The sequence below is a fragment of the Erithacus rubecula genome (genome assembly GCF_903797595.1).
Source record: "Erithacus rubecula genome assembly, chromosome: Z".
Taxonomy (NCBI): domain Eukaryota; kingdom Metazoa; phylum Chordata; class Aves; order Passeriformes; family Muscicapidae; genus Erithacus; species Erithacus rubecula.
Genome location: NC_136661.1, coordinates 5,842,786 through 5,862,723, shown reverse-complemented (window position 1 = coordinate 5,862,723; position 19,938 = coordinate 5,842,786). Strand labels below are relative to the sequence as shown.

The window sequence follows — 19,938 nt, the reverse complement described above, 5'->3', positions numbered from 1 at the left end:
TATTTGATTTGAATAAATTATGATAAATATTTCAAAACTGGAAAAATAATAATAGAGGAAAAAAATGCTTTCCTAACTGGTGTGTTGCCTTCAAAGTTGTAGCATAGCTTATATTTAACATGAGTTGGTGAAACTTTTAAACTCACAGTGTTCTGTTGCCCTTATGGAAATCTCCTTTGCATTTACTGATGTAGATCTGTGCAAAGTCATAGAATCTCCTTTGTTGGAAGGGACGGACAAGGACCCCTGAGTTCATCTCCTGATTCTGCACAGGACCACCCCAAGAATCACACCATGTGTCTGAGAGCATTGTCCAAAGGCTTCTTTAACACTATCAGACTTGATGCTGTAGCCACTTCCCTGGGGAACCAGTGCCCAGCCACATTCTGGATGAAGAACCTTTTCTTGATATCCAACCTAAAACTCTCCTGACACAATTTTGAGCCATTTCCTCTGGTCCTGCCATGTCACCATAGAGAAGAGATCAGTGCTTGCCACTTTTCTTCCCCTCCTGAGGAAGTTGTAACTGCAGTGAGGTCTCCCCTCAAACTCCTCTACTCCAGATGGAACAGACCAAGTGGCCTTAGCTGCCCCTCATACAGCTTCTCCTCAGGACCCTTTGGAGTTGAACTTGCTCCTTTTGTGTGATACTGTTGTGGGTTAGAGTATTGTGGGTTAGAGCCATGTAGTTCCCAGATACCATTCTATGAGTTCCTTAGGTGGTCTGCCACTCTTGTTAAATTGTATGTCATTTCAGGGGCCTGGGATAAGTTTGGAATGAGGAGCTTTTGGTCATGCAAGCTGACCATATGTGTGGTTTGCTTTAGTGAGCATGCTTTCAGTCATAACAGAAAAATATAGCCTGGCCACTAGGTATTTGGTCTGTGGTAAATTAAACCAAAATGTGAGTGCTGGAGAATTGCATAAAATCTGAATTACGAAATCCTTTATGGGAGTGGAACTGCTCACACTGAAGGTGAGCTGTTTTACTGGTGCAGAAATGCAGTTTCTGGTGTTCCATAAATAAGCAGCTTTAAGAGAAACAAGTGCATCTTTCAGTTTCTCAGGTTTTAGAGCCTCGTTTATGTGTTTGGTGTTTTTTGTTTATTCTTTTTCTTTCCCCCTCATGCTGTCCTTGTTCAGCTTTTAATAAAGGATTTGCCCTATAGTGGTTCCTTGGAAAATTATTATCACAGTTACTGTAGTGTATCACTGAAACAAAGATGCATCCTTTGATGTTAAGGACTCGTAAAGTCCAAGCTATAAGGGTATCTTTCAGGAGGGGACCTGTTGAAGGAGTTAATTGAAACTGTGCTTAAAAAAGTGCTTAATTAAGAAGGAGCTCACATCTACCACCTGTGATTTCTATCCCCAGTGATATTATAGTTCCTTTCCCAGTTCTTTTCCTTTCTTACCAAAAAATAAATTATTACAAAGCCAGCACAGTTACATTAGCAATGAATATTTTTCTGAAATTTTAGGTGCTTGTAAATTAGCTTTTTGAAAACTGAGAGCTAGGCCAAACCACTGTCTGGACTGTGTGAGGACTAGACCCAAGTTTGAAAGTGTTACACCATTGTGTGAGTTGATGGTTTACTTGCATCGTAAATAGTGCTTTCAGCTTGGATATTCTTTTCCCTTGACTGAAAGTGATTTACTGAAACTGGATGATCAGAAATATGAAATGAATTTTCTGTGTCGAGACTAGAAGTTTTCAGCTTGAGAGAGGGATAGACTGCATGAGAACGTGGTAAAGATCTCTATGTCTGGTGTGGTCTGAGGGTAAGTATGAGCAGTTTGATAATTGTTCTCAGTATGCACATGAGCTATGAGATTAAACTTAAACATGAATATTCAACATACACAGAGAAAGATATATCACAATGTATTCTTGATTGTAGAGTGCTTCATAATTAAATGTTTGGGATCTCAAAGGCCTGGAAAGGTTCAAAATTGTGGGCAAAAATAATCAAACTCTGCAAAATGCAGTAATATTCTCTGTATTTAAAGATTCCTTGGTATGTACGTGGCTGAAGAATGAGATGGTATTCTGAAAATGCATATTATGAGCTACCCCGACACTTACTTATATCTAGATACTTGCTGTTAGCAATTGTGGAGATGTGGAGACTGGTTAGGTTCTTGATAACTTGCTTTTGAAATTGCTGGAGGCTGTTACATGCTGCTTCCAGTTAGAGTGATGGATTTCATACCAGTATTTTAATTAAAGAAAGGCAGAAACTCTTGTGTCATGGGTTGCAGATAAAAATGAGAAAAAATACTTTTTCTGTAGATTTTTTTTTTTCCTGTAGGGTTGTTTTGGGTTGGTTTTTTTTGTTTTTTTTTTTTTTTTTTTTCCTTGCCCTTTGTCCCAGATCAGTTATTTCAAGTTGTTTTTCATGCTGGGAGCCTGGTGTGGGAGAAGAATGTCCCGGGAATTAATTCAGATCATTTTTCAGTTCAGAATTTATGGGCTCAAATTAAGCCAATTTATAGTTTTGAAACATTGTTGCTGTAGGGTTGTATTAGACAAAGAAATGTAAACTTGAAATGAAGCTTGCAGACTACTCAAAGCTTTGTGGTAAAATAGAGGTGGTTTCAGGATCTTCAGAATATGATTATCTGCCCAGATTCCTGATTTCTTAAGTTTGTATAATTTATTAAAATCTTCAATGCTCCTAACATTTATAAACTTGAATCATTCCAACTTGGTAATGGTAACTATCTGAGGAATACATACCTAACCATGAGAACTGGCCTCCTATCACAAATACAAAGCATTTTGTTCTGTATATTTATTTCCACTGTTAATTCAATCAAATAACCTAATTAACAGATTTGGAATTCCTGATAGATAGGATCCCTTTTGAAGCTGGGTACATAAAGCAGGCAGGACTGCAAGTTTACTGTTATTAAAAAAACAATTCAGACATAAGTATTTAAACCCAAATTACACTGAGAATTAACTCTTTGTGTGCTCAGTAATAGTTGAACATGCAAAGTGTGCTTTTATGTTTTCAGTTAACTGGAAGTGCACTAATGAAGTATTTTGGGTTTTTGAATTTGCTTTGTTGAACAGTACAAGGAGTTGGATGGATACTTACAGAATATGCTAACAACTTTTTAAAAATGGTGAATCTACCCACGGTGTTTTTACTTACATGTAAAATAGGTGCTGAAACTATTATAGATTAAGACACAATTTTCTACTTCTTGTTTCCTTTCCAACCTGCGCAGAGCTGGTGGTGCAAACATGGTTATTTTGCAAAATAGCCTAAAAAAAAAAAAAATCCTGTGCATGTAGTTCTCTGGACAAGTGTATTTTCTTCTTGTTGTCTACTGCAAAAAAGTTCCCAGGATGAATTATTTCTCAAATATTTGCTGCAGGTAGTGTGGGTGAAAATTTGCAAGAAAAGGAAAAATGTTTTAGTTAATTTATCTGTGAGAAGTGGTGACCTACAGAGATTTGATTTTTTTTCCTATCTTCTACTTTGTTTTTCTTTTGGTGGAACTTGCTTTATGTAATTTGTTTAATTTGGATATTGCAATTTTATCTATTAGAGCACACAGAATAAAATAATCTTATCTTTCAAAATATGAGCACATTTATTGTATGATGCAGTGGCCTATGGTTATTTACTGCTTTTCCATGTTAGGTAGTGATTTTGTGTATAGAGAGTGGTTGTATGTTGGAGTCAGTGAGTCAGAGGTCTCTCTGAATTCTTCAGAGAGAAACTAGAGTGCAGGGATTGAATTAAAACCTTTGGATGGATTGAAGTACATTAGGCCACTCACACATAAAGTAGATGTTTAAGTAGAAGTAAGTTAGTAAGTTTTAGGGTGAGCTCTAATGCTTTTAGTAAGTGAAAGGTTTCAAATGCCAGAGTAGCAGAGTGAGTTCTAGTGAGGGTTGAAACATACTGATACATTCAGCAAGAGGCTCCAGGCCCACAGTTGTAGACAGGACTTGGTCATAATAGAGCTATAGTAAGAATATTGCTTACATTTTTCACATAGAACAAGTTAGCTTGTATGAGTAGTTGTCTACATAACCTAGGGTGCTAAGAAACTAGAATTCTAATAAGTTAAGGAGTGGTGGTCTGAGTTTGTGTCTTAGCTTGTTGGAAAAATCATATATAAGAGTATGTACTGGGGAGAGTTGGTGCTTTTAGCCATTCTGGCTTTTAGCCATTCGCTTATTGCCACTGCATTTGCCATTGCTTTGCTACCTCTTTGTCATTGCTTGTCTGCTTACCTTTTGAGACTGATGTGATTTGTAATAAGGGGTATTTTGTAATAAATAACCTCTAACTATTAGCTGCTTTGCTTATTTAAGATAACCTGACGAAGTAGGAGCCAAGAGCTCCAGAGCTGGTGCCTTAGAGCACCGCAGGCCAAGAAGCTCACAGATGTAGTTTTCCTTTTTTTTTAAAATTATTTTTTATTTTTAAATTTTTTTATAACAGTGCTTCAGTAGAGGGATTGCCCAAAGTAGGCAGTCAAGAGGATGCCTCCCAGAAAGCGTCTTTGGGAGAACTGTTTTGTCAAGTCTTTTGTAATCTGGAGCCACAAAATTTGGATTCCCCACTGATGATGGGTGGATTTCACAGTACTCGTTAGCTTATTTTAGACTAGAAGCAAAAAGAAATGTATAGCACTCAGAGTATAGTATTAAGGCAGAGAGAGAATATTGTAAATACTTAAAGTTAGAGTAATGCAGTGAAGGCTACAGTTTTTTGCCTTTTAACTAACTGCAGATTAACACATGCTATTTTTCTAGTGTATTTTGTTCTGATTTAGTATTTTCAAGTTGTGTGAATTGGTGTCTTGCTTGTCGTTTCATGAAACACAATTGCTAGTTTAGATTTCTATAATCTATATCAAATAAATTGAACTTGGAAGATGGTTTCCAGTTCTGGAAGTAATGTGTTCTGCGTTCTTCTGAGGGCATAGAATATTCTACATGGAGGAACAGTGTTTAACACTTTCACCAACAGATTGTATTTAGTATTCTGACAGCTGTAACTATAGGGCAAGTTGTGGACATTACAAAGAAACAGTTCAGTGTTTTGGTAGTGGAGGATGGAAATAGTACCTGCCTGGTACTGAATTGTAAAAACAACCTTTAGTTGACTGTGGTGGGGTATAGAGGTCTTTCCTTTTCTTAGGATATAGAAGATACAATTATGTAGATTTTGCAATTACCAAAAAACATGTGAAATGTATTATCAATGTGTTATAATATACACTTCTGCTCTTTAGTATCAGGTTTGTCATATCTGTACAAGCCATGCACTTCAGATTTTGCAGTATTTGTTTTAAAAAACACTTTTCCTATCATCATAACTAGTGAAATGCATTTGCATCTTGGAGTATGTAAATAATTACATAATTAATGAGGTTTCATCTTGCTGTGTGTGAGCTTTTCTGGCATTGAACTGTGGTGTTTTTAGTTCATTAGATTTCTTGGGCTACATAATGGCATAGATGTGGATTATTGAACTTTCCTAACCATGTTTTCACTTCTGTAGTATTAAGACTAATGTAGCATTAATATTTTTCTGGCTGATGATTTGAGAGTTTTAACAAGGCTTTACAATGGCTTTAAACTTTCCAAAAGAAAAAATTTCTTTAACCTAGTTATTAGCTAGACAACTTAGCTCTTCACTTGGCAACTTTGGACAAACTACATGCTTGTATTTTATTTAAATTCTGAGTTTAATCAGACACTTTTAAGGCATAGGCAGACTGCTTGGTCACCAAGAAATTGAAGTTTATGAACAGGCTGTGGTGTTTATTGGATCAGGTTCATAGCTTTGGCTTGTTTGGCTAAAGCTTTTCCCTGATCAGCTAAAAAGCTTCTTTTAATGTTACGTAAAGTACTAATGCATGATAATTTGAGGGAGGTTTGTTCACATTTATTCATACTACTCTTTGTTTTTCTAGGTAATTATGGGCATCTTTTTCGGCATGCAGTACTATCTTGCAAGAGGACAGAAAATGTCTGATTACAGTTCTGATATGAGGGACTTAAAAGAACTGTAAAATTTCCCTCTGTACACATTACTTTTCTTTCTACTTTATACAGTGTAGCCTGGGCATGTTTGACTTCTTTTTTGCACATTTTCATTGTGTAGTAGTAAATAAAAGCTCTGGAAGTTTTATTTCTTAGATTGTACAGCTTTGTAGCATCACGAAATAGGTAGTTATGTATACACCTAAGTGCAATAATTAAGTCAGCAATAATATTATCGCAGTGCGGATTTTGCATTAGAATGTCTCCTAATAATTGTGAATTTTTTTTGCAAAAGAATCTCTGAAGGCCTCTTAACTATTACAGTAGAGTATATATCTTGTGCTCTCCTGTCTTAATGATTTGGCTAGGGTGTAACTGAGTTTTTGCATGTGAGGAAAAACCAGAAATAGGCATTGTTTGGAGAAGGAATGTAGGATTCTGGAGTTCACAAAGTCCTTGAAAGACCTATGTATTGTGTTGGAAGTTAATAGAATTGAATTAGAAGGCCAACATTTTCTGATTATTTTGTAGCATAGCGTGATTTTTTGCGTTAAATTGAGACTCTGTAACTCAGTACTTGTGCTGACTGTTTTAGATTGGTATTTGTAAAAATGTGTCATTTGTGTAATGAAGAAATGTAATAATGAAATTGTGAAACAGATTTAAAAAGTTACAGCTGATAGATGGATCATAGTTGTAAAGAGGGTGTTGAATTACTAAGAAATCATAAAATAATTAGCAATATTTATTGGACTTCTAGCATGGCAAATTCTGCATAGCCTTTATGATCTTTCTGCCACTTAATCTAAAGATGTTACATACTGAAGGAGTTTTTGCAAGCATTGTGCTAGTCAAGCAGTAGCTTTACCCAGTAAGTTAATGAAAAGGTGTTTTTAAGGAAGAAGGGTTACACAAAAGCATGGATTGAACAGTTTAATTCTTACAGAAAGTAACACAGCTGGCTGGTCTGTGTGCTCATTGCTTAGGGGCCTGGACCCTAAGATGGATGGAAGCTGATAGAAGAAACATCTGTGAAAGGCAGGATTTGTACTGTTTACACTGCAATGAAGCTGGGCAAAAATTCGGCCTTTCCAGTGCTCTATATGTCTTCATAATTAGGTGGAAGTTGTTAATTTTGTTTGTTATGCAGATTGTGAATTGTGATCTGAGCTGGCCAAAGGGCCGTTCAATACCCCATGCCCAGTGTACAATATGGGTGAGTTACCCAGAAGGTTGGCTGATCAGTTTGTGTTGTGTATCACCTGGGCTATTTTGGGTTTTATCTCTCTCTCTCTATGATAATAATAAATAAAAATGAGCTTTAATTTGTTTAAATTATTAAATTGTTCTTATCTCAACTAGTGAATTTTTACTTTTTTCCTGATTCTCTTTCCAATCTTACTATGGGTGGGAGAAGTTATCAGCTGTATGGTACTTAATTGCCAGTTTGGCACTCAGTGTTTGGCATGAAGGGTTGAGGTAACCACAGATCTAATTAGAACATATTGGAAGAAATTTGTTAAAAGCAGTTTTTTTGTAAGGTTAGTGAAGTATGTTGTGAATGACAGATGCAACATGGTAATTTATACTTGGAAATTGCAACACCTTCTGATTGGAAGATAATGTTTATCTGTCATTTGCCTAAAGATCAGTCCTTTCATGAGTAGTGTATCCTGGTATGAAATATTAGTCAGTCTCAATGTAAAAATGGAAATGATAGGAAATGCTCATATTATGTGTATAGCTTACTTGTGTTTTTCTCTTGTTGAAGTTTTCAGAGAGTGAGCAGGAATATAACCCTGTTGTTTAACTGTTGATGGTGAGAACTAGAAAATCCAAGTGCTCTTCCTGTGTATTTGCAGTGTGAGAGGGAAGTGAGTAAATTGGTTGTTGTGATTTAGCGTATTTTAGTTTTTAGTTAAGGGAAAAATACATGAGCTACAGAAGTGATTCCCTGTAGGGACCATGGCAGCTTCCTTCAGACCTGACAGAACCAATCAGCAGACTAGTTTTGAATACTGACACGCTGTTACACCATTTAAGAGAGCTGAATATGCCTCTGTGAAATCACACTTAAAGATGAGCAAGCTTTGGGAAAAATTGTCTTGTTTCTGGCTTTTGAACAGGTAGCTGGAGCTGGCTGGGCTAGGCCCTGCTCTGCTGCACAGCCAGGTCTGCCAGTGGTGTGGCTTGGCTGAGATTCTGACGCTGCTGAGTTCCAGCCATGGCCAGTGGCCCAGCCCAGCTCTAGCTCAGCTTTGGGTGGAGCCAGGCCTGGCTCAGCTCTGGCCATGAGCTGCCGAGAGCCATCCTGCTGGCATCTTGGAAGGATCATGTGGCTGAGAATGCAGCTCCACGCAGAAAAGCTGCCCTGTGGCTGGAATTGAAGGTGGCAGGGGCCAGGAAAAAACTGTGCAGCCACATCGGCTGCTGCCCGGCAGAGATCTCATGGCCATATGGAGGTCTGGGTGAGATTAATTCCTCAGTTCACAGATGAAACTTGAGGACATCAGTCCTCTCTGGAGTGAGAGCAAAAGGAAAGGGTGAAGACATATAAAGAAAATGACATGGAGACACCAAGGTATCAGTGAAAGAGTCAAATCCCAGAAGGGAGGATGTTGGTGTGAGAATAATCACGGAGTGGTGACAAAACACTAACAAGATACTCTCTTGCTTGGTGCAGGAAAGAGCAAGAAAGAGCAATTTATTGAAGAAAGCTGTTGCCTTAAATAAGGTAGTTCATGCAAAACAAAGTACAAACAGATCATTGGTCAGAGAAGACACCTCTTCTTCCTGGCTTTCTCATGGACCTTGCAGGTGTTTATCTCTGTTATGATTCTTTGTCTTACGTTTACAATAGAGAAAAAGTCTCCAGCCTGGGAAAAATCCTGGCTGGAGCTGGGAAAGTTTTCATGGCCTGAGAAAAATAATTAGAACTTGAGAAAAAGGCCTAGCTAAAATGTGCCTAGGCCTTCAGCAGTGTCCACAGGAGGAGAATGAGGAGATGCCTTAGTCTTGGACTAATTCTCTTATATGGCTGTGGTGAAGCTATGATTGATATATCTGACTTTTTTTTTTTCTCCTGTAACTCATGGAATGCTTTGGGGGGATGTAATGTTCTGGCCACAGCTTTAAGCAAAAGTGTTGAAGCAAGAAGGTGTGGAAGTAGTTGTGATCTAATGAGAAGCTTGAACAGAGAGAAATGGGGGAGATAAGAACCCTTGCCGCAGGGATGACAGAAGAAAATCTCTGTTCCCAGAGATAAGAGAACTTTTGTTTGTCTATTAGGACAGCTCATCTTTAAAATTGCACTCCAGTAAACTAAGATGATGCGTGGTGGTAGTTGTGGGAAAGGTACCAAACTGTGGGAGGGACCTCATGATTGCAGATTTCCTGGTGATAGCTATTTGTGAAAATTAAAACCATGAGAGAACTGATTCTTGGGGAAAAGTCTCCATGGCATGGCAAGAGAGACTCCTCTCCCTATGTGAACTGAAGAAAGATTATTTTAAAAGTGGTAAACTGACTGAAAATAATTTTTCTCCTTATGTTGTCAGTAGGAAGATAAAGAAGAGTTAGGGGAGAAGTGTTTTGTAGGTATATTCTGATTTCTTACTATTTTTTCATTTTATTCTGTTAGTAAAGTTTTCTTTATATGTTAAAGTTTTGAACCTGCTTTGCTCTCCTCCTAATCCTTATCTTGCACTAGAAAATCAGTAAGTAATTCTAGTGAGTGCACTGGCATTTGGCCAGCGGTCAACCTAGTACGTTGGTTTTCTCTATTTACTGAATGGAAATAGTGATATTTTATCAAACATGTAGCTTTGTTACTCTGGGTTATGGCTATGTAATGAAACTCTCCGGACAGAGAATGTGCAGATGGATCTACACAGGAAGATGCTAGGTTAACTTGAGAAAACATGCTGTAAAAGCAGAAGTATGGACTGGATTGTGTTCATGTCATTTACAGTAGTGAAATTGTTCTGGGTGAGGGCTGTGTATTCTCAAATGAGAAAGGATAAAAAGTAAAGATTTATTTTGTGCCTTTTATACTAGCCTGGGCAGATAATCTTAGATATTTTTTTCCTGTTTGAAACCATGTATATTGAGTGTCAGAATTGATTTTTACAGGTTGTTCTCTACAGTGTATGATTTTTTTTTTAACAGCTGGATTGAAACTGAACCAGAATGGCTGCTGTTATCTCAGATAGTCCTCCAAACCCAAGCTGCAAAATCATGACTTTTAGGCCTTCGATGGATGAATTCAGGGAATTCAACAAATACTTAGCACACATGGAATCACAAGGTGCTCATAGAGCTGGAGTTGCTAAGGTAAACCTTTATGACATAGAAGAAAAATGCTTCTAATACCTTATCTCCCATTACTTGTGTTTTGCTGATTACAAACCTGACCGTTTTATTATTTAATTCTTTTTTTCCAAATAATTTTCATGGAGTAGGTAATGATATGTTACTGTTTTAGGAAAGAGCCTTTCAGCGTCTCTGATATTTTGTGCAGACTAATGAAAATGATGCATAGTGTTTAATCTCTAATTGTGAAATGTTTACAAGTTTACAAGCAAAATAGGATCTCTTTCTAAGTAGATTTAAACTATTTTTTATCAAATTGTTATAAAACTGGGAGTTGATAGTATAATTTAAAGTAGTCCTGATATACCTGAGGTGTTGAACTTGGTGGTTTAGGGTTGTGTAACGCTTTTCTGGAGAAATAATCCCACTTCATTAAGGTGAATGTAAATATGGTAAGGCAGTGTTTGAATGGAATAGTTTTCTTTTTAATGGTGATCATGTTATATTCTTATTAATGAGAACATCAGGCACACTAGCCGCAGCTGTGTTGTTCTTTCAACAATGGCACGTCCAGGACCTTATGACAGGAGTTCCTCCCCTAGCAAAAAGAGTGTTTGTCAGAGGTTTAAGGTAATGAGTCTGACGTAATATAATAATACATCATATAATTGTTTATGCTGTATCTGTTTTTCCACTTTTCAAACCAGCAGAAACCAGCGCAAGTCTGCAAATACCAGCTTAGTTGTTGTAAATACTCCATGGGAATAGCTGTCTCCATCAGTGGGGTTTGAAGCTAATGTAACGTGGTCAAGACATTTAGAATCTAAGTGAGGAGGAATGAAACTTGAAATTCTTGTTTTCCCCCCTGCCCACTCCTGCCTCCTGCTTCATGTAAACAAAGCAAAACTGAACTCCTCACTCTTTGAAAATTTTGTAGGTTGTTTTTTTTTAATTTCAGCTGATAGAGTACATAGGTTGTATTCTCAAACTTTTCTCTGCAAACAGAATTAGAAATGTGATAAATAGGCAAGAGTGGAAAGCCCGGGCTTCATTTTTCCGATGTCCAGCTCTGTTCTGGAACCTGTTAGTCTGTATGGGGATGACGTATTGCAGTCCTTTAATCTTGAACAGTAAACTTCATTGTAGTGGTATCTTCTTGCTTGGTTGAACAGCAGTTAAAGCATCTCTCACTGTTTTCAGTCTGTGAGGTACTTGCAACACATTACTAGGTTGTCTTGAGATTTTTGTATTCCGTTTTTCACTGTATTTTGATAACATCACAAAAATTTATAAATGAAAATTAACCAACTAATTATGTTTAAAACCAATCTTGTCAAGTGAATAATTCATACTGCAAATGTTTAAGGGAAATTTTCTGAATTTTGAATATTGGGTTTAAAATAGCAGGAAAAAAACCAGTTTTGATAGTAATAGAAAATTAACTTCCAGGGAACCTAATTTTTTTTTTAAGTTCAGGATGTACAGTCTCAGGTATGAAGAAGAATAATGACTACCAGAAGAAACTACATGCGTTTTGCAGAAAGAGTAATTTAATCTCTGAATGGAGAGCACTATCAAAGTAGTCATACCCAACACAACAATTTGGGTCATATGTGAACGTGTAAGGGGAGACCTGTTACCTGTGTCGAACAATATGTGTCTGTAAATGGGGATGAAATGTCTGTAAGGCTTCCACATATTGTAGGAAGGAGTATGGGAAATAAAATGTTAAAAAATCTGCAACCATCCCTGAAGTTCCTAATACTATGTCTGAAACAAGTAATTAAGGTATTAGATAGATAATATCAAACCATTTCCAAAGCAGATAATGTACTGTGGCATCCCTTGAGCAAATTGGCAAAAAAATTGCCATTAGGCTTTTGAAAATCTGAAGTGAGCTTTAGGCATAGAAAACCTGTTTTTGTCTTACTGTTGCAGAGGATTCTATACTTAAAAAGGAAGACAAAGGCTGAAAACAATGGGAAAAATGGCAAACAAGGGACACTGATAGATTGCTTGTCTTTACCAAAGAATGAAGTGTTTCAAAAACTCAAGCTGCGTTAATACAGAGCAAGAGTTAAGTTAATTTGCAGTCACACTGCAAAGTGTGTTTCAGGACACTCTGTGAAAATAGATACTGGCAAGTGCAAGAAAATTTTCAGATAAGTTGGGAAGAAGTAGTTGCATAGAAGTAGTAGGCAGTGCCATTCACAACCAGATCTATGGGAGATTACTAGTATATGAAAGTACATTTAACAGAAATGTATGTGCTGATAGCACTCTGCATTGACCTCACTAGTACTGACATGCAGTCTTCATGGTATAACTAAGACATCCCTATCTAAAACTATGTTTATCACACTAAATCATATTAGACTTGTTTAGGATCTTTGATAAATAAATAAATAAATGTGTACATGAAAAAGCCTTGCCTTAGGTGTTTCCTTTTTCACATTTGAGCATTCAAAAACATGATTGATGAATTTGATCTAGTTTGTTCCCATTGAATAAATCTAGCTTGCTTGGCTTTGAAGAGGTTGTTTTTACTAAAGGAAATATGAAGATGCTTCAGTGGGACAGGTCAGTGGTAAAACCACAGAGACCTAGTCATTATTTCCAGCTGTTACACTGGCTAGCTGTGTGTTGCTTTGAATGCGATGTATTAACGTCTTCCGTCCTTGTCCCTGTCTTCATTAGAACATGCAAATTCTTTGGGGCAGGAAGTTTTATTTTAATTTTTATCTTCTTTAAAAAAAAATTTTGCATATTGGTCCCCACAGAATTAATTTCTTCAACCAGCACTCTAATTACAGCAGTAATAAGCATAGTCCAGTTATCTGGAAGGGAATATTTTGAACCTGTGTTCACAAAAAAGATTGTATTGCTTAAAGCATACTGACCTTGGACTAAATAAGATAATGCAAATTTTGCTTTTCAGTATTCATATACTTGAGCCAAACCTCCAACTTCATGCTTAATAATCATGAAAATGGAAATCTCTATGCACATATTTGATTTCTATGCATATATTCTGAATGCATGACTTCTCTGCTTCCAAACTAACATTTTGTATTTTGTTAATGTGCATATAATTTAAGAGTTCTGTGAAAGAAATAAGTAGGAATCACAAGATGATTGAATTATTTTTTTTCTCTAAAAGCAAACAAAACACTAAAACTTGCTAAGTCGTTGTTGTACAGCAGAACTCCTATGGAAGCTGAGAGGAAAAAAAAATGTGTAAAAATAGATAGAAATACCTGTTTATGTATAAAATTAGAACATTAGCTATGGAAGTATGGTACTATTAGATAAATTTTGTTTCGCTTGATGTTTGTCTTTCACTGTGTGCTTTTAGCAGTAATGGTCTTGATTGGATTTCTCTGGATTGTCTGAATACATTAACTTTACAATATGCCTATTTGTGATTGTTTTCCAAAGGTAGAAAATGATCTTAAGATCTATCTTTGTTAAGATTTTCTTACTTTCATGGAGATACGAAATAGTGAAATTTCTAGGGGGTGCTTATAGATGGAATCCTAAAATGCTTGTAAGAAAATGGCCTAGCTGTGTAGCTTAAAGACTGCCTCATATTGATCCCATTATTAAAAGTATTAGAGAGATAACTCTGCCTGAATTATGGTGCAGATGACAGCATATGCTGAAGTCAAAAGTATGGGTTTTGTTTAATAGTAAACAGAGAGAGAGAGAGATGGAAAGAAATGGAAAAGGAGGGGGGGAAAGGGAGAGAGAAAGAGAGAGACAGGTTAAGTAGAAATATCACTGCTGTGGTTTCCAATGACATCTTCACCACCTTCTTCTGGTCTTCTTGGTGGCGAGGGTCCTTCAAAACCCACAGACTTTAGTAGCTAGATATATATTTGGGTCAGGTGGGAATGCCCAGGTTGCTGACCTTAGTAGGGGTCAAGTTTGGTACTGTCTCTTGCAACAGGCTCTGGATCTGTTGCATCCCTTTGCATCAGGAGGGAGACTGGGGCTGCTTCAGGATCTTTGATGGCTTATGTCACCTCCTCAGCTGCCTCTCAGATGAATGCTCCGTGGATGTGGGTGCCCAGGGATGGGGGGGATTTGCTGAGTGTAAGGGAGGATGAGTGTTCAGTCCTTCTGACCAGAAGTTATGCCACACCCCCAAAACTTCTCCTCCTTCCCAGTGTAGGAATGTGAGCAAGATGGCCTGTGGGTCTGTGGCCTCCCTTACCCCAATCCCAACCAAGGCAGATTTTCAGTACAGCTGCTGATCTTGGCTTTCTTGTGAATGCCTTCTTCTCCCTCAGCTTTGCCTACTTCTCCCTAGACCTGAGATAATTGAACAATTATGTCAATTGAACTGTAGGGTCTTATCTTTGCTTAGATGCTTTAACTCACAGTCCAAAGTTCCAGGCATATTCAGGGAGGGGTGAGCTTAGGTGGGCACAGCTTTTTTTATACAGTTTCACCATAATCGTGAAAAAGTATTTAAGAACAATGTTTAAGCCTTTAACCATAAAATTTCAGTCTTTCATAATACCTCTGAATTATGAATTAATTATTCAAATAATATGATTCACTTGTTGCATGTTTGTAGAAACTGTCCTGCTTTGTTGTAAGATACTTTAAAAGTTTCCAAGCCAGTGTTCGTAGAAATTTGATTTGATAATAGCAGAAGAATGAAAATTATGAGTGGATCAAAAATCATGTCATTAAGCCTTTTGACAAGTGAAAGTTCAAAAACGAAACAAGACCAAAAAATATATATTAAAAGTTTTTGTTCCTCTGTTTAGAAGTGATACAGTTTCACATCTAGAGTTACCTGTTTTCTACTGAAATAATACATGCAAGAAATGTTCAAAATTACCCAGCCTCTTAAAGAACATTGGTATGACTACAGACTTCTTTGAAGTTCTTAATGATTTCTTTTGCTAGCACTCTAGAATCTGCTGAAGAGTTTTCATAGACTATGGGTAGCACTGTAGTATTTGAAATAAATGTGTTAACTTTACAGCTGGTTAATCTGCACATAGCTTTAATCTTCAGTTATGAGGATTAAATAATTATAAAAGCTAATGTATATAAATTAGTGCACACTCTTACTGTAATGGAGTTGTACCCTGTAGTTTTATAGGGAATAAATTGAACAGATTCTGAAATCTAAAACAGCTGTATTTTTTTCACTGTTCTGAAAAAAAGAGTTATACACACTGTTTATGATGAATAATGTTTAGACAGGGCACTGATAGGTTTTTTAGGAATTTTTATTTTAATTGAGGATAAAAATTTTAGATCTTTGAATCATTAGGTGTGGAAAAGACATCTAAGATCATTGAGTCAAACTTTTGACTTAGCACCTACATGTTCACCTCTAAACTGTATTTCCAATGTGCAACATCCACACATTTTTTTAACACTAAACATATATGATGTCATGGTTTACAAACTACTTGTCAATTTAAAGTCTTTCAATTGTAAAAAAATTATCAACTCTTAGTATAAATGTGTATTTTTACACATTTGTCTGTGAATTGTTGTAGATTGGTGAGTTGCTTCTTGTGAATTGAGGTGATACTGTGCATGTTTTGAATGGGTTTTTACATTGTCTAGGAGCACTTACAGTATCAGTTAATGTGAAACAGCTGGCAAGCAAATGTTTTTGGTCATGTGGGCATATTCAACTGTTCTTTCAATTTTTTTCCAGGATGTTTTGAATTGTTATTGCAACTGTGATGTTCTCTTTTGTTTCCTGAATTTAAAGGTTATCCCACCGAAGGAATGGAAGCCAAGAAAACATTATGATGATATTGAAGATTTAATGATTCCTGCTCCAATTCAACAGATGGTCACTGGCCAGTCTGGACTTTTCACACAATACAATATTCAGAAAAAGCCCATGACGGTAAAGGAGTTCAAGCAGCTTGCTAACAGTGACAAGTATGTACGCTTGCTTAGTAAGACTAATATTTATCTTCACCTGTTGTGGTTTCTTTGAATTATGGAAGGCAGGTGATTTCTTTTACTTTTTTCCCTGTCTCTCAAGGTACGGAAGGGTACCACAATGTGAATATTGTTTTTGTTTACATTGTTGAAAGCATCTGATACCATGGCAGCAAAAAAGCATGTGAAAAACCAGAGACATGATGGTTTTCTGTCTACCTTTTTCATATATCTTCCAGAAGATGTAGAAAATAATGAAGATAATACTGATGTGTATCTGAGTTGTAATTTGATTACACCTATTAATGTTTAATTCCTACATACTAGAATGGCTCATCACCATGTACTTCTGAAAACCCTGCTATCTTCTATAACCAATCCAGAAGCTTTTGTGTTAACCTAGGAGAACTCAGTGGTATCTAGTGAATATCAGTGCTATGGTAAGATGGATATTATGGGAGGGGGGAAAAAAAGAATGGCTGAGCAGTGTACTGAAATGTTTCAAATTGTTGAGCATTTTAATCAGAGGAAATTGATAGAATGAATTCTTGCCTATCATTTAAAAGGATATATTTTACTTGACTGTCTTCTCAAAACTGAGTGGAAGTTTCTGGAGTCAAAGGATTTTAGGAAGAAATGATATTTGAATGAGGGAAGGTAATACTGCCCTTACTTTGAAGGCAAGTTTTTATTATAGGTTAATTAAGAAATTAGGTGTAAGAATAGAAGCTGTTATCAAGATCAGAAAAAACTGGGACATGTAAAGCTTTTAAGAAGGCTCTTTATCAAATGTTCCATAGAATCCATGCCTTTGTGATAGTGCAAAACTGACAGCCCCTTTTTTCCCCACCAGTTACAATGAATAGCATGTATATGTGCAAAATTAAGTTTATTGCATGGTATTCTCTCTCTGGTAATTGGAAATGGAGGACCTGTTTTGTAGTTTTTGAAATTATTTGTTTAGTAAATATTAGAGGTGAGAATAAATTGTAATACCTATATGGTATCTGATGTAATTTCAATAATATTTTCGTAGATGTTAAAGTTTGCATTATATGAACCCCTAATAAATTGAAATACACTTATTTCTTAAAATAGTTAATTAATGCGGAAATGCTTGGAATTTTTTAGTATGTATCATAGTGTTCGTTAAGTTTATTGTGTTCATCATGGAATATTTTGGAAGTGTTTCTGATTGGAATTTTTATTATTTTTACTTAAGTCAGATGGCAACTTAATTTCACATGCAAATGTAGAATAGTTGGAAGGACTTCCTGTCTATTATTAGCTGCAGGTCTTTCCAGATACTTGTCAGTGCTCTGGAGAAAATGTGATTATGTAGTCTTTTGTAACACTCTTACTGCTGTTGGTATTTCTTACTGTCAGGTTTGAGAGAGGTTCTCCCATTACAGTGATTTTGTTCCTTAAAGGAGAAGGCTTCTCTGTTGAAGACTTTTTTTTTTTTTTTTTTTAGTATTAGCATATTGTTTCCTTTGGGTAAGAGGGAAGGGCCATGAACATCTAAATTACATTATAGTTGATTAAATGCTTTGGTCCTTTAAAAGGATCATGTGTAGTCAGTTTAATGCATTTCATATTTTACTTGTTTAGGCATTTGGAGCTCACAAATGAACCAAAGTGCTTCTCTACTTGACCTGTGGAAAATAGGAGCATATCTGCATCCTGTAATCAAGGAGTTCACATGTGCATATTATTCAGGGCCCAACAGAAATACAATCAGCTTTAGTTAAGATGTATTTTGCTAATTTGGTTTTTATCTCTTGTTTGGAGTAATTACATTATGTAAATGTACTTGGCCTCAGTGTTTTACGTTTGGATTTTCTTTCAGTTTGTTAAACAGTCGCATACTGACAGTTCTACTATGAAACTGTAGTTCTCAGAGTTGCAGTAATGGGGGACTAAGTTTTCTTTTCTGGAGACTAAACATGGAAGTACACAAGTCTGACAAAGGATCCTGAGGCAAAGCTGTTGATAGATGTTTCTATGGTAGTGTGCTTGTGTTGTGTTCCCACCAGATTTTGAAAGGTTATGCGAGTAACTTTTTACATAAGTATATTTAAACATGTAAGTGTGTGTCATGTATCTTGTGTTGTTTTAAAGGAGCAAAAAATTCCCTTAAATACTTCCTTTCTCTTCATCATAGAATTTTTTTAATCAGCTGTTTGAAGCAACAGATTTTCTTGAAAGGTTTGTCTGGGGCAGGAAGAAGAGAAGAACGTATTGGCTTTGCCTGTGAGGGCAGCATGGCTGAGTTAGTTTACATTGTTCTGAGACAGGCTTCTACAGGACCTATATCTGAGCCTTTTCAGAGCTGGTAGTGAGGTAGGAAAACAATAAATACTTGTTAATTCTGTTTTTCATATATGTCTTTTTTTAAGTAAGAGAAATAAAAGGGAGGGGATCAGCCTCGGCATGATTGGTACATGGGCTGATTTGCTGCTGGAGACTGAAGAAAATATTGTGTGGGTTGGTGGATGGGCTTCAGTTACTCTCGCTGTCACATAGGAGGTTTGCATGATATGGTTAAGAATTTAGGACATCTGGTAATTCTTCTGTTTCAGAGAATTTGAAATACAGTGACTTCACCTTGGAGGTTCAGAAGCATAGTCCATTGTAAAGGCGGTTGTTGAAAGATGGTGATGAACCTTTGCCTACCTCTTTCTCTGCAGATACCGCACTCCAAGATATGTAGACTATGAAGATCTGGAGCGTAAATACTGGAAGAACTTGACTTTTGTGGCACCAATTTATGGAGCAGATATCAATGGGAGCATTTATGATGAAGTATGCATAGTTTTTTTATGAAGTTTATACCTTCCAGCCCTGTTTTCAAGGGTACTCTACTTAGAGGATACACTCTTGCTTTGTGACTGGGAATCTGTTTTTTGAAATCTTTGTGTTACTCTTTAAACCCTCCAAGCAAGGCTGAAATTATCTCTACATCTGCAAGAGTCAGACATTTCTGTCCTTAGACAGTAGGATATTGCTATTCTTCCTGATTATGACTCTTCCCTTTCTTCGCTTCGAACTCTCCAGAATTCTGAGATTCTTTCCTACTCATTTAATTGTTTGTTCATGTTCTAGTATGTATGTTTCCTGTGTGTATCTGTGGAAATTGAGATATTTTAACTAAGTTTTACTTTAAAATTAAAACATGGACACTTTTATATCTCTTTCTGAGGAATACTGGTAGCTGTACTTCATGCTTGGAATGTCTGCAGTTTCCTGGAAATGTACTTTCTCATATTGTTAACCTTTCAATTAAAACAGATGAAATTAAAATTTCCTAAGGAAATTAATTTTGCTGGTTACTTGCCAAGATCTCCATGGATAACTAAGGGACTCTTAAAACAGATGTCATTATCCAAAGAATTACAGACTATCCATTGATATCATTTACTGTATGTAAGTACGACAGGAACTAGATTTCTAAAGGATTATTTAAGTAATGAGACCAAGAAAAAAAATGTTAGCATTTCAGAAAAGATTCGAGGATTTAAAAGGTACAGGACAAACTTGTATGAAAAGAAAGTACCATACGTGAAGTTCTTGGTTTATTTCATGTTCTGTGTAACTGCCTTTTCCAATAATTAGGAAAAAAAGTATGATTTTGCTGTGGCAGATGGTCTGAGGCTCTTCTGGTGTTGCACAGTTCTTCACAGAAG

General features: G+C 36.4%; 1 protein-coding gene across 2 annotated transcripts in view; it reads left to right on the top strand.

Moving 5' to 3' along the window:
* The window catches only part of KDM4C (lysine demethylase 4C), a 236,753-nt gene that overhangs the window by 3,936 nt on the left and 212,879 nt on the right, over nt 1-19,938 (top strand). For both annotated transcript variants that reach the window (XM_079330009.1, XM_079330010.1), the window contains exons 2-4: nt 10,184-10,348; nt 16,074-16,249; nt 18,943-19,057. In XM_079330009.1, coding sequence (XP_079186135.1) covers nt 10,205-10,348; nt 16,074-16,249; nt 18,943-19,057 — 435 coding nt within the window. In that variant the 5' untranslated portion in view covers nt 10,184-10,204. The remainder of the gene's footprint in view (nt 1-10,183; nt 10,349-16,073; nt 16,250-18,942; nt 19,058-19,938) is intronic.